The sequence below is a fragment of the Brassica oleracea genome, chromosome C8 (assembly GCF_000695525.1).
Source record: "Brassica oleracea var. oleracea cultivar TO1000 chromosome C8, BOL, whole genome shotgun sequence".
Taxonomy (NCBI): Eukaryota; Viridiplantae; Streptophyta; class Magnoliopsida; order Brassicales; family Brassicaceae; genus Brassica; species Brassica oleracea.
Window position 1 is genome coordinate 18,095,138 of NC_027755.1, and position 16,705 is coordinate 18,111,842.

At 39.1% G+C, this 16,705-nt stretch overlaps 1 protein-coding gene and 1 long non-coding RNA gene across 3 annotated transcripts; both read left to right on the plus strand.

The window, feature by feature from the left end:
* Positions 1-2,909: 2,909 nt before the first annotated feature.
* Positions 2,910-3,581, plus strand: LOC106308826 (glutathione S-transferase T3-like). Its single transcript, XM_013745942.1, has one exon. It carries the CDS (start codon positions 2,910-2,912, stop codon positions 3,579-3,581), a length of 672 nt encoding a protein of 223 aa, XP_013601396.1.
* Positions 3,582-6,362: 2,781 nt separating this feature from the next.
* On the plus strand, positions 6,363-7,812 carry LOC106308017. Of its 2 annotated transcripts, XR_001263460.1 has the most exons (3): positions 6,363-6,477; positions 6,557-6,893; positions 7,096-7,812. It is a non-coding gene; the product is annotated as an uncharacterized LOC106308017 (long non-coding RNA). The 2 variants fall into 2 exon arrangements; XR_001263459.1 differs by having other exon boundaries at positions 6,557-7,812.
* The last annotated feature ends 8,893 nt before the right edge of the window (positions 7,813-16,705 follow it).

The window sequence follows — 16,705 nt, forward strand, 5'->3', positions numbered from 1 at the left end:
AATTCAGAAAATTTGGTGTACCCACATTTTCTGTAAATTCGGGATAAGATGTTGTGTTCTTTGTGAATAGTATTGTATGTCTTGTCAAGCATTTCTGCTTTGGTGACAAGGTTACCACAATATTTTAATTGTGCAACTATCCTCAAGATAGTGGAATTGTAATCTCTAACCCTTTGGAAATCCTGAAACCTCAGGGTTTTCCACTCTTCAAGAGCGTGAGGGAGATTGATTTCCTTTTGATTATTGAATCTGTCTTTCAAGGCTTGCCATAGTACGGCTGGGTCCTCAGCGTCTCCATAGTCGTGAGTTAGATTCTCATCTAAGTGCTTCTTCAGGAAGATTATCGCTTCGTTATATGCTCGGGTGGCGATTTGTTACCGACTTTTATCGCTTCGGTTATCTTTTTTATTACAAGATAAGGTTTCACATTTGTGACCCATCTGACATAGTTTTCGCCGGTTACTTTCAGAGACGGGAACTGGAGTTTCTCGATGTTTGCCATTTGTATTTCGAATCGCAGGGTGATCGTGCTGATAACGTGTTATAAAAAGAACTGTATTTTATTATATCGTAGGAATTTAAATAAGGGCAAAATTTTATACCCTTACGAAGAAGATAACACTGATAAGAAGAGAGGATGTGTTATTAGAAGGAGAAGGATGATGTGTTACAAACGATCGTTTATATAGAAATGAAAAATTGAAGTTACTGTGCACGCATAGTGACAGTGGGCTCCACAACGTTTATAATGTCAAAAGTTTCGGCCGTAAATATTGACGTTTGATTCTTTTTACGTTTATAACACATGTGAATTTGTTATGTAATGGAAAAATCTAGTTAACAATATATGATTTTATTAGTATAAATTTATATATATACTCGTGATTGTATATGTTTGGTTAGATTCTTTTATAACATTACACATTGGTTAGGTTAGGTTATTAATAGTTTAGATATATATCTATCAAAAGATGTCAAAAAAAAATAATCTATCAATATAACAATGGCTGAGTTGACTATACTCTAAATGGCGATGTTTATGTATTAGATTATCTAATTTAGATTATTAGACGAATGGTTAATGGCTTCGGTTAGAATTGTAATTGTTTAGAAATATCAACTCTAATTATATAAATGGTTTACATTAATCAAAATAATTGAATAAATGAAATGTGAATTGATCCCAAATTTAGATGACAACTTCTTTAATTAGATAAAAAGTAGGACTGGTGTTCCAAAAAAAAGTAGGACTTTAAATTAACAGAATATATTCTAATCACTATTATGAAAAATAGATAAAATAAAATAAAGTCCAAAAATATACGAACTGTTGGACCATGACATCATGTATTCGGCCTGTTGTCATTAAATTGTGATTTTAGAATGGGCATATATATCATTTTTTAAGTTACCACTATGTGCTAAGAGCAACATTAACGGGAGCTTTTAATCCCGTCTCTTAGTGTTAATAGGTTAAAAAAAGGAAGTTAGCATAATTGTGAGGAAATGTATCTTAATTAGGAGAAAGAAGAGACGTGTCTTCTGAGACACGTGTTGTGTTTTGCGGGATTTGTGTGTTTCTCTCTCTCGACGGAAGCACTTCGTGTCTCTCTCCCTCGCTCCATTTAGTCGAAATTACCGCGTTTCTCTATCTCTCCTCGACGTCTCTGCCGGTGATTTCTCCATCTGTCATCGATCGGATGAAGGATTCAGCGTCTCTCTCGTCGGACTCGTCGTCTCTATCGGTGGACTCCGCGTCTGTCTCGATGGAATCGTCCTCTCTCTCTCTCTCTCTCTCTCTCTCTCTCTCTCTCTCTCTCTCTCTCTATCTCTCTCTCTCGGTCTCCTTGACGACTACGCGTCTCTCTCGGTCTCCTTGACGACTACGCGTCTCTCTCGGTCTCCTTGACGACTACGCGTCTCTCTCGGTCTCCTTGACGACTACGCGTCTCTCTCGGTCTCCTCGACGACTCCGCGTCTCTCTCGCTCTCCTCGACTGCTCACCTCGTTGAAGAATCACTCCACCTCTCTCTCCGGCCCGTGGCTCTCCTCGACGAAATCAAATCGAAAGGTAAAGCTAAGTATTTTTCCTTTTATGTCTGAATCCTTCTTTGTTATTTTGATTTGTTTGTTGTGTTTCATGCGTCTCTTGTGTCTGTTTATGTCTCCTGATTCAAGAGATGATGTCTCTGTCTTTGTTTCTTAATCCTTCTTGTTTATGTCTCTGTCTTTGTTTATATCGATCACTTCTGATTCAACAGATGATGTCTCCTGATAAATATATTGATCAGTTCTTGTGTTTGTTTACGTCTCTGTCTTTGATTCAATAAATTATGTCTCTTTGTGTACACTTAAATGTCTCAGTCTTTGTTTCTTAATCCTTCTTGTGTCTGAATCCTTCTTGTCTTGATTTTGTTTCTTGCGTTTCCTTTTCGGATGGACGGATCAAGAGACATGAAGGTTCTTCAAAGAAGAGGACTGTGGTCTGGACGGATCAAGAGATAATGGCTATTTCAGGTTTGACATATATCTTTGATCTGTTAGATATTTTTAGGATTCTGACCTGGAACGAATTGATTGTGAATCTCATCTGAAATGAATTGATTGTGAATCTGGTTATGTGTCCGGAACGAATTGATTGTCAATGGCTTGGAACAAATTGAAATGAGTTAGATAGAAATGAGTTACATAGAATTGTTTAAGTGTGATTAATGAGTTAGATAGAAATCAATGTTTACGTGTGATTAATGAGTTAGCTATATGTCAAGTCGATGTGGTTGTGGGTGTGATGAATGCGTTTAGCTTTCTCTCTTCTATTAAACACAATCCTTCTTCTCTTCCATCTATCAAACTCACCTTCCTTTCTTTTTTATCATATCTCCCATCTCTCTTCTTAGACATATTCAGATATGGATTCTAATCCATATATGAATTTAAATTTTGTTGATCTTCTTCAAAGTCAACAAGATAGTGGCATCTGTTTAGAATCTTCTCCTATTCCTTTATTTGGCACGCAAGCTGCTGAAGGTTCAAACTTCGAACAAGACAATCCCGTGGAGCGTAAAGAACGAAGGACGTGGACGCCAACAGATGATGTAGTCCTCATCAGCTCTTGGTTAAACACGAGCAAAGATCCCGTTGTAGGGAATGAGCAAAGGCCTGTTGCTTTCTGGAAAAAGATTGCAGCCTACTACTCGGCTAGTCCTAAGATTGCCGAGTGTGACAAAAGAGAGGCATCACACTGTATGCAACATTGGCACAAGATCAATGACTTAGTGTGCAAGTTTTGTGGAGCGTATGAAGCTGCAACCAGAGAGAAAACCAGTGGTCAGAACGAGAATGATGTTCTCAAACATGCCCACAAAATCTTCTTCAACAACCACAAAAAGAAGTTCACCCTTGAACATGCTTGGAAGGAGCTTCGCAATGACCAGAAGTGGTGTGACCTGTCTTCGGCTAGAAATAAAGGAAGCTCTAAAAGGAGGAAGTGTGAGGATGGTTCATATTCAGCATGCTCTCAAGCAAATGAAATTGATAGTGTTGTAGCTGATGAAGGGAACCACTCGTCCCACGGGTGTTAACGCAGCAAAAGCCCGTGTGAAGAAACATATGGTTGAGGGGAAGGAGCTGTCTGAATTTCACACTATGTGGAGAATCAAGCAGCAAGATTTGGCTATGAAGGAAAAGCTGTCGAAGATGAAGCTTCTGGACAGTCTCATTGTAAAACAAGAACCTCTAGTTGATTATGAAGAAGCTCTAAAGAAAAAGTTGATTAATGAGTTGATGTCTAATTAAATGAAGTATAAGACTCGGTTTTTAAAGTCTAAGTGTAGCTGTTGAAGTTGCTTTGTTTGTTGTTTGTTGATGTAACGCTGGTTATGTTTCATGTTCTGTTGTCTTAATATAAATGTGCTTGTTCTCTTGTCTTAATATAAGCTTGTTCTCTTGTCTTTATATAAGCTTGTTCTGTCATGTTCTTGTGTTCATTGTTCTGCTCATTCTTTTGCAGATCAAGAAGATTGAAAAACTGTAGCTCATTGTACATGTCCAGTTTCATCTCTTTGTTTCAAGACATGTATATGTTCTGATTCTAGCTCATTGATTAACTACAAACGGAAGCTCTTATGTCTCTGCGTTTAAGTTCTCACATGTATTTTATTCTGCTTCTTATGTCTTGTAGTGGGAGTATTGAGTGGGAGCATTGAGAGCTTCTTATGTCACGGAGTTGGAGCATTGAGTGGTTGTCACATGTATTGTGTGTCATTGGTTGTCACATGTTTATGTCTTGTAGTGGGAGCATTGAGAGCTTTGTTTGTCACGGCCATAAAGACGTTGTACTTGTGTGTCGTTGTTGTCACATGTTTATGTCTTGTAGTATGTCAAGGACTTGTAAAGAACACTTGTAACAAACACTTGTGTCTATATAACAAACCCTCTCGACTTGTAACAAACATTTGTAACAAACACTCTTGCTTTCTCTCTTAAATCAACATTCACTCTTCCCATTCACAACAAGAATTTTTATTCACAACACCAAAGTCATCTTCTCTCTTTAATCACAACACTCTTTCTTTAATCACAACACCAACATTCACTCATATTCACTCTTTCTTTAATCACAACATATATGGCTTCTTCTTCTCAAAACACTTTAGAGGAATCATTTGATGATACATACGATCAAATCTTTGATCAACATTTTGATCAAACCTTTGAGAATTTTACCATTCATGGTGATCAAGAAGAACAAAGGAAAAAAAGAAAAAACGAGCTTATATCGAAATAAATCGTGAAGAAGGTCATGTACGTTTATGGAATGATTATTTCAGTGAAACTCCAACGTATCCTGAAAAAAATTTCCGACGATGTTTTAGAATGAATAAGACATTGTTCATGCACATTGTTGATCGACTCTCCAACGAAGTTGACTTCTTTCGCCAAAAGAAAGATGGTCTTGGAAAGCTTGGTCTCTCAGCACTCCAAAAGTGTACATCAGCCATTTGTGTCTTGGCATATGGTAGTGGGGCTGATACGGTCGACGAATACCTCCGGCTCGGTGAAACAACAACTCGGTCATGTTTGGAGAATTTTGTGGAAGGAATAATTTATCTTTTCGGCGATGAGTACCTAAGAAGACCAACACCAGCTGATCTTGAACGTCTACTTGATATTGGAGAGCATCGTTGATTTCCCGGGATGATAGGAAGCATCGATTGTATGCATTGGGAGTGGAAGAATTGTCCCACCGCTTGGAAAGGGCAATATTTTCGTGGTTCGGGTAAACCAACAATCATTTTAGAGGCGGTTGCTTCGTATGATCTCTGGATATGTCATGCGTTTTTTGGACCTGAAGGTACCTTAAATGATATCAATGTTCTTGATCGCTCACTTGTTTTTGATGATATAATAAAAGGTCAAGCTCCTCAAGTCACTTTCTCTGTCAATGGAAGATAGTATCATATGGCTTACTATCTCACTGATGGTATTTATCCGAAATGGACAACTTTTATCCTATTTATTACAATACCACAAGGGCCGAAGGCAGTTTTATTTGCTCAACGTCAATAAGCTGTCCGAAAAGATGTCGAGCGTGCTTTTAGAGTCTTGCAAGCTCGCTTTGCCATTGTTAAAAATCCATCCCTTTTTTTTGATAAAGTCAAAATTGGGAAGATTATGAGAGCATGTATCACACTCCATAATATGATAGTAGAAGACGAACGAAATGGATACACTCAATTTGATGTTTCAGAATTCCAACAAGGAGAATACCACAGAAGTTCAATGTCGATCTCACGTATTATACATATATCCCTATAAATATCGCCAATATGATGGGTGTTCGAACAAAAATTTGTGATAGGCAAATGCATCAACAACTGAAAGATGATTTGGTTGAACATATATAGCGTAAATTTGGACGTGATGAATGCTTCTTTCAAATTATTTTCGTTTATTTTACTAATCTTTGTTTTTACGTTTTTATTTAAAAATATATGTTTAAAATGTTATCTTTTACTATGTTTTATATAATCAATGAATTTTATCTTTTAATAAAAAAATATTTAATATTTTTTTTAAGAACCCCTAATTAAGATATATGCATAGGAAAACATAAATGTTCTGGTCTCTTAACTAAGTCTCTACCTCACAATTACTACTTAAAAGTATTAAAAAAGAAATAAGAGATTCTAAAGGAATTTTTGGGATAATGATGCTCTGAAGACACCATTATCGCAGTTTCTTAAAAACGTCTTTTAGAGTAGTTAGTAATTAAAAAAAAGAAAATAGAAATTAAAGGAAGAAACATATCTTAATTAGGGAAGGAAGAAACGTTTATTATTCGACACGTGTTGATAGGAGAAGAAAACGTCTCTTCTCTCTCTCTCTCTCTCTCTCTCTCTGTATCAAATCCCTGAAACGAGCACTTGATCTCTTCTCCCCCGTCCATGGCCAATTCCCTCCTCCTGATGCCGAAGCGTAAGTCTCCGATCCCCAATTTCTCTTCTCCAATCCTCGATTTATTTTCAGGGATTACATCTTTTTTTTTTTGGGACAGCGAAGAAAAATCATTCAAAAGCAAAGCGGAAAGGAAGATTACAATCAAAAACTCACTTCCTTCACTCTATTACAGATTCTTCCTCTGTCAGCACGATTCATTTTGGCTCAAGCTCGAATCAGGGTTTAGTGTGATAAAATCGATTTCAGTGAGAAGAATCTGGTGAGAGGAACCGTGGAGGATTCGTAAGGAGGGAAAGCTGAAGAGTCGGAGGGTAGCTAGAAGGAGATTGTTGAGTTGGATATGGCTTCTCCTTGCTTCTTTCTCTGTTGCAGGATTGGTTCTATTCATGGTTCAGCATCGTCATCAACAACAAGATCCATCTCAGCTAACACTTGTATGTCTTCCTCTCTGGTCTTAGTTCAAAGTTTTTTTTTAGTTTCTTAAAAGCAATGTATTGATTGCTGAGATTGAGTTTGGCTCTAAGTTCTAACGATCATCTGCTCATGAAAAAAGTGTTGATCTTTGTAGTTTGGGCTGACGAAAGATTGGTGTCATTGTAGCCTAATATTTTTTTTAAGCTGAAAATGGTTTATTAGGTTGATCTCTCTGTATCTATGGAATCAGTGCAAGTTGAACTCTTTCCACAACGGGCATGACCAAATCTTAGTGTAGTTTCTTATTGACATTGCTTGTGGGTTTGGGGTTTGAATCGACGGAGAACAACGACGGTTGCTGCATGTGTCTTGTTTGAATCGAGAGGTAAAGCTATGTTAATTTGTTTTCTTGTTTGAATCTTTCAATTTTGCATGTGTTAGATTCGGATAAACGAAAGCCTTAATAACATCACATAATCAATTAATAGAACTTGTATTTGGATAGATGTTGTTGGAGCAAAAGGTTAGGATCTCAGATAATTTCAGTTTGTATTGTGATTGTGATTGTGATTGTGTAGGAAGACTTGTAAATCCAAGAGACATGAGCCTTTGTTTAAGTTGATTTGTTTGTTGGTTGGTGTATTAGAAGTTGTTGTCATGGGGTTATTGTTCTGGTTATCTTTAAGTTTGTGTTTCTTGTTTCATGTTCTTGTTTCGTGAAAGAGTTAATGTATTACCAAATCTTTTGTTTCTTGTTCTTGTTATTTTTAATGATTGTATGATTGTGTATTCACAAACTTGTATATTGTATTGTTGTGGTCACGTTGAAAATGTTTCACGGACAAGAAATGAAAGACCTTTGTAATGATTGTATGATTGTGTATTCACAAACTTGTATAAATAATATCTTGTAATGAAAGTGTATTCACAAGCCTTTGATTTTCCTTCTCATGTTCTTCATTCCTTTCTCCTTCTCATGTTATTCCTTCTCATGTTCAAAATATTCATCTAAATCTAAAACAATTTATATCTTGTAAACTACTTTTATAAACAATTTTCATCTCATGTTTAATTATATTTTAAGAACCCTCAAATAAGAAACTTCTATTAGAGCACAAAAATGTTGGTGTATCTTAAGTAGGTCTCTTAAGTAACATTTAATACTTAAAAATCATTAAGAGACCTAAAGTGGGTTTTTCGGTTAATGATACTCTAAGTCTCTTAAGTTGGTATGACCTTGTGCTGCAGCTTGATAATATGTTAGTGAATAAAAATATTCTTTGCAGAAATCCAGAGCCAAGATTGAGCTGGGAGGTTTTCAATGGCTTAGGAGAGGGCACACTTTCCTCTTTCTTTTGCCATACGTGTATGAGGAAAGATGGTGACAACATGGTTAGTGAGCTCATGAAACCAGTCTAAAGGTATTGTTCGACTGGCCTGTGTTTCTGCCGTATATGACAGTTTGGTTTGATGCGCTCTAGAAAGATTATCATCCAAGAGGGTAGATGTGGGTTGTATCTGCAGGACTGCAGCTTCTCTGAAACTATGTCATTAATTGTTGCTTTGTACCATATACAGTATCATGAGAGTTTGTGATTAAACTAACTTGATGCTTAACTCTCATGGGAGTTAACCTTAACCTTACTTTAACTTTGCTTATATCTTTTACTGTATGAATCGGTCCACATTCTACCTAATACACTTAAAATATATAATTTAAGCTTGATTATATTCTGTTATATCCTTTGATTCAGTTTAATAATGTATATGAAATTGCGTGTCCATCCCCAAACGTCATAAAGTTGGACCATATGATATACAATGACTTCCTTTCTACGTAACAACAATCTTTGAATAACTTTCATATATAAATAAAGTTGTTAAAATCTGAAATATATTTTGTTGTCAACTATCTCAATAGGGTTAGTTAAATTAAACGAGAATTTGTGCCAATCATAATCAAAGATTACTAAAAGAAATTGTGGATAAATGAATTTTGTAAATGGAATATGAACTATACAACGAAGATATAAATATAATATATTATCTATTTATCTTATGAGATTTTAGATGAAATATTAAATCATACAATATTGAAAAGGTTCCCCTATGGTGTTGCACTCAAGGCATTCCTGGTTCTATCGTCATGTTTCAAAGTTAAAAAGATGTCGAGTGAAAAGGAAAGGTTTTCCATTTAATTATATGGACTTTTAGAAAGCATATTATGTGTATATATGTATGACGACGTATACGTTTATTTTAAGTTTAGTGACATAATTTTATTTATAAATATATGAAGACAAAATCAATGGAGTCAGACTCCTACACCAACTTATAAATAAATTAAAAATATATCATAAATCGTTTGGTGATATATAATATTATAGTTGAAAATTCGAAAGAGGAAATTGAATATGAGATTAGGTTTCATATTATTGATGGGGACTTTTAAGTAAGTGACAAACTAAATGCTTATTTATAGCCTAGATTCAGTGTTTCTTCGCATTCAATTTTATTGAAATGAGTTTTTCTATTAATAACCAAATCAGCGAATATAGTGTTTGTTATGAAATTGACACTATTAGAAGTGTAGTTGAGACCGGAGCAACTAAGAGCATGATTAAAGGAAAGTTCTTATATAGATATATATATATATATATATATATTTTTACAATAAAAGCCCCATATTTTTATTAAGAAGAAGCCAACCAAGTGGTGTCTAAAACCAACCAAGTTGGGACCTCAGAGTGTATATGGGAAAAGCAAAAACCACGAGCTCTAACACCTTTCGCAAGGTGGTCAGCTCGGACGTTCTTAGTACGAGATACAAACGATATGGAGCAAGAAATAAACTTAGAACGAAGATCAACAAACTCATCAATTTCAGCCATTAGACTTGGCTATTCTTCTTCTTCCTCAATTAGCTTAACCAGTTACAGGCAATCTGATTCAAACGTCATCGAGTCGTGACCGAGAAGTAGTGAGGATTTCATGGCCCATAGCAGAGTATTAAACTCAGCATGTAGGGGGAACAATACTCGGTTACTAGCAAATGAAACAAACATTGTTGTGGGAACCGAAATTTGCACTGTCGATTTCCGTTTAAATAAGAAAACTAGGAAAACCCTAATTTCCCAGAGGACCCGGATATCTGCTAATTACCACACGTCAAGCAATCAGAACACGAGAATAACAGCGATAAGAATAAGAAATCGAAAAAGAGAGCAAAGTAGATCTTATTCCGAATCTGCGTATGAACGTTTACAACAAGGTATAAGCCTTCCACATGAACCATATGATCCATGAGATTCTGGCCAACACGTCGTCCGGCATGTCTTGTTTTTTAATTCTGTCCAGGAGGTAATCGAAGTTACTATAGAAGGAGGGGCTCGGAAACTCCCCACGGAGTGAGAGATGTAGCGCGAGAGCCCAAGTTTGAGTGGTCAGGGACACTCAAAAAGCATGTGATTTACTGTCTCATCGTCGTGCCCACATCTTTGGCAAGATCGATCTGAAGGCAATGCCGGTCAGTCAGTCGACTGCAAACAGGAACACAGTTTGATAAGGCTTGCCACATGAAGTGCTTGATTTTACGCGCCGTATTTGTTGCCCACACTTGGTTAATGAGGCTTGTGACGCTAGGCTCTATGCAAAGCTCCGTCCTCTGCTCATTTTCAGAGCGACATATCTCGTCATATCCTGTTTTGACGGAGTAGGCTCCTGATCTCGTATGGATCCAGCAAAAACTATCAACCTTGAAGGACCTACTGATACGGAGGCTGCGTATCAGAGGTATGTCTTCAGGGGCTATCACGGCTTTTAGCGCTTCCACATTCCAACTATTGGTTTCGCGATCAATGAGTTCATAGACCAAAAGGTTTGGCTTCTGAATCGGAGCAACACTAGTAGGTGGTCTAGGCGGGGTTGAAGGGATCCAAGGTTCGTCCCATACCCTGGTATTATATCCAGATCCAATGGATTTACGCAGACCGGATTTCAGTAGTGGCTTGGCCGCCATTATGCTGCGCCATACATATGAAGGTTGACTAGCTTTCTCGACATCAATCAGATTTGAGTTGCGAAAGTATCTTCCCTTCAGTACTTTGGCCAGTAGTGATGATGGGTATTGCACCAGCCGCCACAGTTGCTTCGCCAACAAGGCAAGGTTGAAATTTTTCAGATCACGAAAACCCAAACCACCTTTTTCTGTAGGTAAGCAAATCTTATTCCACGCTACCCAGTGTAGGCCCCGATTATTTTGCTTGGTACTCCACCAGAATCTCGCTATTGCGCTTGTCAATTTTTTAATAATGTCTTGCGGTAGTAGGAAGCAAGACATTACATAAGATGGCAGAGCTTGCGCAACCGATTTGATGAGGACCTCCTTACCTCCTTTGGAAAGTAGCTTTGCTGACCAAGAATTTAGCCGACTCATTAGCCGTTCCTGGATGAAGGCAAAGGCTTGTCTCTTTGACCCGCAGATTTTCTCCGGGAGGCCCAGATAAACTCCCATACCTCCCTCTCGAGTTATTCCTAAAGCTTCTTTAAGTTCAGTCTTGAGTTCAGGAGGGACCTTACTGCCGAAGAAAATTGAAGATTTTGCGACGTTTAACTGTTGCCCAGATGCACTGCCATATTCCCCAATAATCTTCATGAGCTCACGACACTGTTGGGTTTCAGCTTTGCAGAAAAAGAGACTATCATCCGCAAAGAGGAGATGGGAGATCGGAGGACTATCTCTCGCAATCTTTAAACCCGTAATTCTTCCTTCTCTTTCCGCTCCATGGATTTGGGATATTAGTGCCTCCGTTAAGATTATGAAGAGAAAAGGTGAGAGCGGATCTCCTTGTTTGAGCCCTCTGGAGGGTGTGATATTACCTTTTGGTTCTCCATTGATGAGTACATTATATGATACAGAGGAGATGCATACGTGTATCCACGCAATCCATCGGTCCGTAAAGCCCATCTTCCGCATCAGTGCCTCTAGGAAGGACCATTCCACTCTATCATATGCTTTACTCATATCGGTCTTTATCGCCACAAACTTTGATTTACAGCTCGGATTTGTCCTCAAGGCATGGAAGACTTCTTGTGCAACTAGGATGTTATCGGTAATAAGTCTCTTAGCCACAAAGGCTGACAGGGTCTCCGAGATCAGACCCGGGAGATGGCGTTTAAGACGGTTACTAAGAATTTTCGAGACGATTTTATAGCTTACATTACATAAGCTTATTGGCTGAAACTCCGTCATCTCGCATGGCCGATCGGTCTTAGGGATAAGACAAATGTTTGTCTGATTAAGTCTTGGGTCAAGAGTTTCAGACATAAAGAATTCTCGCACTGTGCGTAAGATTTCGCCAGCAGTGATACCCCAAAATTTCTGATAAAACAAACTCGTCATCCCATCTGGCCCAGGTGCCTTGTCCGGGTTAATGGCAAAGAGCCTTTTTGATCTCCTCGTCTGATGGGGCGCGAGTGAGTGACTCATTTATATTCGTGGTAACTTTTTTGGTAACATACCGGAGGGCTTCATCGAAATTCCCGGGGTTGGAGGTGGTGAATAAAACTTGGAAATATTCTTCTGCAACCTTATCAATGTCTTCTTCTTTCTCTGCCCATCCCCCCGGGGGTTTTTCAATTTCGTGAGCCTGTTTCGGGCACGCCTTTGTTTCGTCGTGGCATGAAAAAACTTTGTATTCCTATCGCCCTCCTTGAGCCAGTTAGCCCTACTCTTTTGCTTCCAATACAGTTCTTCGTCTTTGGAGGCCGAGCATAGATCCCACTTTAGCTGAAGTATCTCATCATTCGAGATTGTATCATCTAATTGTGCTTTCTCAAGCTTCTCTTTCAGTTCCTCAATACGAACGACAAAGTTTAATGGATTCGCTCGCTTCCATTGGGCGATAGCTTTGCGGCACATCGCGATACGCTCATGGAGGTCAGGCGGGTGCAGGTTCCCTGGATCACTCCATCTTTTCAGGATCGTCTCTCTAAACCCATCTCTATCTATCCATCTCTTGTCAAACTTGAACCCCCTTCTTCCTTTACCTCTTTTGGATAGAAAACGGGTGAGAATAGGACGATGGTCGGAGCCCCAGAGGCGCAAGTACTCCACATTCGTGTGGGAATAAAGATGATGCCAGTCTTCGTTTCCAACGGCCCTATCCAGCTTACATTGAACCTTTCCAGAGCTTCTGTTGCCCACCCAAGAAAAAGGGTTTCCTTAAGATGGGAAATCAATCATCCTGCAGTTTGCCAGCATGGTTTTGAAGGGTATAAACGAGCTATCAGGTCTTCGCCTCCCACCTTTTTTTTCATGGTTGCCTGTGATATCATTAAAATCTCCCAGCATCAGCCAGGCACCATTTCTCGTGAGGCTCATTATGGTGAGTCTTTCCCATACATTTTCTCGGCATTCAACTACCGGATCACCATAGACAAAAGTAATGAAAAATCTTTGTCCTTCTAGTGTAGCCACAATATCAATCATGCGATTATTAGAAAACAGAATCTCAACATCAAAAGAATCCAAGTAAAAAAGTGCTAGTCCACCGCTTCTGCCTTCCGGCTCCACAGTGAACAATTTATTATAACCAAACTCAAATTGAAAGTCTTGCAAAAAGGAAAAATTATTTTTTGTTTCTGAAAGGAAAAGAAAAGAAGGAGTAAAGCAACGATGCAGCTCGCGGAGGTGCTGCTTTGTCAGGTACGCACCAGCCCCCTGACAATTCCACGCGATGGCACTCATGATCTCTTACTGGGTGGTTTCTGGGATACCACCGAACCTGAAAGAGACAAAGGTTTCTTGCTTAGAGCAGAACAGTACACCTCAATACGAGGGAGTTTGTGAGAGGGATGAGCTGCGGCCTTACTTGAGGTATTCCCTTTTTTCACCTTCAGAGAGGTGCGTCCACGAGCGGCGTTCAGTTTCCTTGAAGCTCTTGCCGCTTTTGCATCTGGGCTCTTTGGAACGTTCCTTTTCAAAACACCTGCGGGCTTACGAGTTTGAGTAACCGGAAGCTTTGAAGCAGTCCCATCGTGAGACATTACAGTATCTATATTTGTTCTTTGGGGCAAGCTTGCATAATCTGCACTTCTCCTCTCCGGTGTCGAGCTCACTGGGATGTCATGTAGTGGGTCTTGGATCTCAGTATGTACTGGAGAGAGTTGAGTTAAAGCATCAATCTGCACTGCATCAAAACCAGGAGCATCTCCAAGCAAATCATCATTTGCAATCATTTCATCGTCCATTTCTAGATTCTCAAATTCCTTGACAGATTTTTCAATATTTTCAAGATCGGTCTCAGTCAGCACCATTGAATCTAGATTAGGACCATGTATCATATCCACATCCATTTCGGTAGTATCATTACTTATAAAAACTCTGGTGGGTGTGATCAGCGGTCCAGGAGCCACGTACCTTGTAGCTGCCGACGGAGGGTGCTCAATAGGTTCGCGAATAGACAGAGGAGCCAGTCTATTTAAAGCCGACATGGCATGGAAATCTTTTTCCTTTGAAGTCGGTGTCTCAGAGGCAATGCCCTTTCCTTTAAGGCGTCTGCGTTCAATCTCAGCCTCAGCGTTTTGTATTTCCCCTGGTTCCAGACCCATGACATTCTCTGAGATTGTGCGCTGGGAATCCACCAGAGAATTTGAGAACTCACTGTCGATCCTTGCTTTTGCTGCTGAACTACGAGCCTCTCTAGGATAGGTAGTCGCCTGGTTAGGGCGAGGTCTCCAGCTAAGTTTAGGTTTAGCTCTATAGTTCCTTGAGCTCCTACCATCTCTGTTCCGACGGTATAAGTCGCTACTTTGGCGTGGCACATTGCCAGAGTCCCGGTCTTTTTGGGGTCTTTCAATTCTGTTCCAGACGTCATTGTGCTTATGTGGGTTTCTTCCCAACGACTGGGGATATTTGTCCTCAACCAGATGCTTAGGTTCAGAACGGTAAGACTTCGAAAATTCCTTGTGGCCATGTTGCGTGTTCTGTTGTCTCTTCTCCACCCGCCTCTTATCCCTCCATGCAAGGGGAGAGTGGTGAGGACGTGGACTACGTTCCTGTGGAGGCGATCTCGGTCTTTTGAGATTCCTGTCTTTGGTATCTCTTTCTAACTGGCCCGTGGGAGATCTAACTCGTTGTTGATGTTGTACTCAAGCCGTTGTTGTCTCCTATCTTCACGCTCTTGTTCTGACAGTAGAGGACAAGAGTTCTCATCATGAGAGATGTGCTTGCAGTTGAAGCAGAAGCGATGTAGGCCATCATAAGCTAGGGTAACACGTCCAATATCTCCATTAGGAAAATCCACCCTCCTCTCAAACTGAATAGGATTGTCCACATTAATGGAAACTTGTATCTTTGCTCTTTTAGAGTCTAGAGCCATCTTTGTCCCCAGCGCTTTTGCAATCTCTGAGAACGTACCATCATTCCAAAAGTGTACTGGAACTCCCGTGATCCCTATCCAGAAAGGGATGGAATTTGGAAAGTCTTCCTTCGTAAAGGGTTCCCACCTCTCCAAAGCAAAACTCTATTGGTTGAAATGGCATGGTCTCTTATTCAACACTGCTTGAAGGTCTTCCTCCTTGTCAAAATCAAATTGGAACCGTCCATTCCCAAGGTTCGTACCGCGAACCCTTCCTTCGACGTTCCAAATTATTGGCTTGGGGAGCAAGTTGATCAGTGCATCGATGCTCCTGCTCTTTAGCTGAAACACTTTGCCAATAAGGGTAAGTTTGAAATGCTCTGCTGCTTCCTTAAGGTCACATTCCGGTAGCTTGATAATGTCATCTTCCTCGATGGCAAGGCGTCTCATTGCCTGAGACGAGCTGGCTCCATATCTGCGGTGATCCTGTGGAGGACCTGAGTCTTTGCAGTTGGCCATTAACACTGTTGTACTTAGCAATCGCTAGATAGATCTTAGATCTGAGTATCGAGGCAGATCCACAGAAGACTTAGCAAAAGCTAAAAAGTATGGGAAAGAAAACCAAATTTATGGAAGGGAGACGTGACTGGTACGTAAGGTTATGAGCCTCGCTACGATCTCCGGTACACACCACTACACGCAAAGGCTGAGATCACCTTCTGTGTCAGTATCAGGGTCCAAAGAAAACAGTGAGAGTCACCGTTGGTCGCCGTTGGTCGTTGAACTCCTAGATCTGAAAATCTCCCTTGCAGTCGCCTAAAAACCCTAGCCGCGCTCCCTCCATATTTATATTTAGTATTCTAATACCAAATATCTCGTATTGGATTATGAAGAATTATGTCTTGTCTGTTGTGTTTCATATTGTTTCCACCTTAAAAATTTTCCATTAATCATGCTCTTATATAATTTTGTTTTCAAATGCACGAGTTAGTAATGTTAGACTAAACAAAGGAAGACAACCATAAAAAAAAGGAAGTCAACTATCAAGACACAGTTGTTATAAGTTGTTAACACAACACTGTACTCTTGAAATGGTATAAATTTTAATATTTATACTAAAAAAAAAAACTATCAAGAGACAAAACCAAGGATAGGCCATAAATTTTTTTAAAAACTATCAGGAGACAGAACCAAGGGTAGTTCATAGATAGACGTATAAGTGTATTATCGATTATATGAATATGATGCAGTCGGTAACAGAAAAGTATAATAAGTTGATGCAGACATACTGATAACTAGATTAAGACTCGCACCTTGCGCGGGATAAAAATTATATATAAAAATTATTTTATGTATTATATGTTCTTACATATTATGAAATAATAAATATATATTGAATAATTAAAAGTCAGTAACTATTACATATATAATTAAATTGGTGCGAACGTATAAATCAATTTTATTAATCCAAA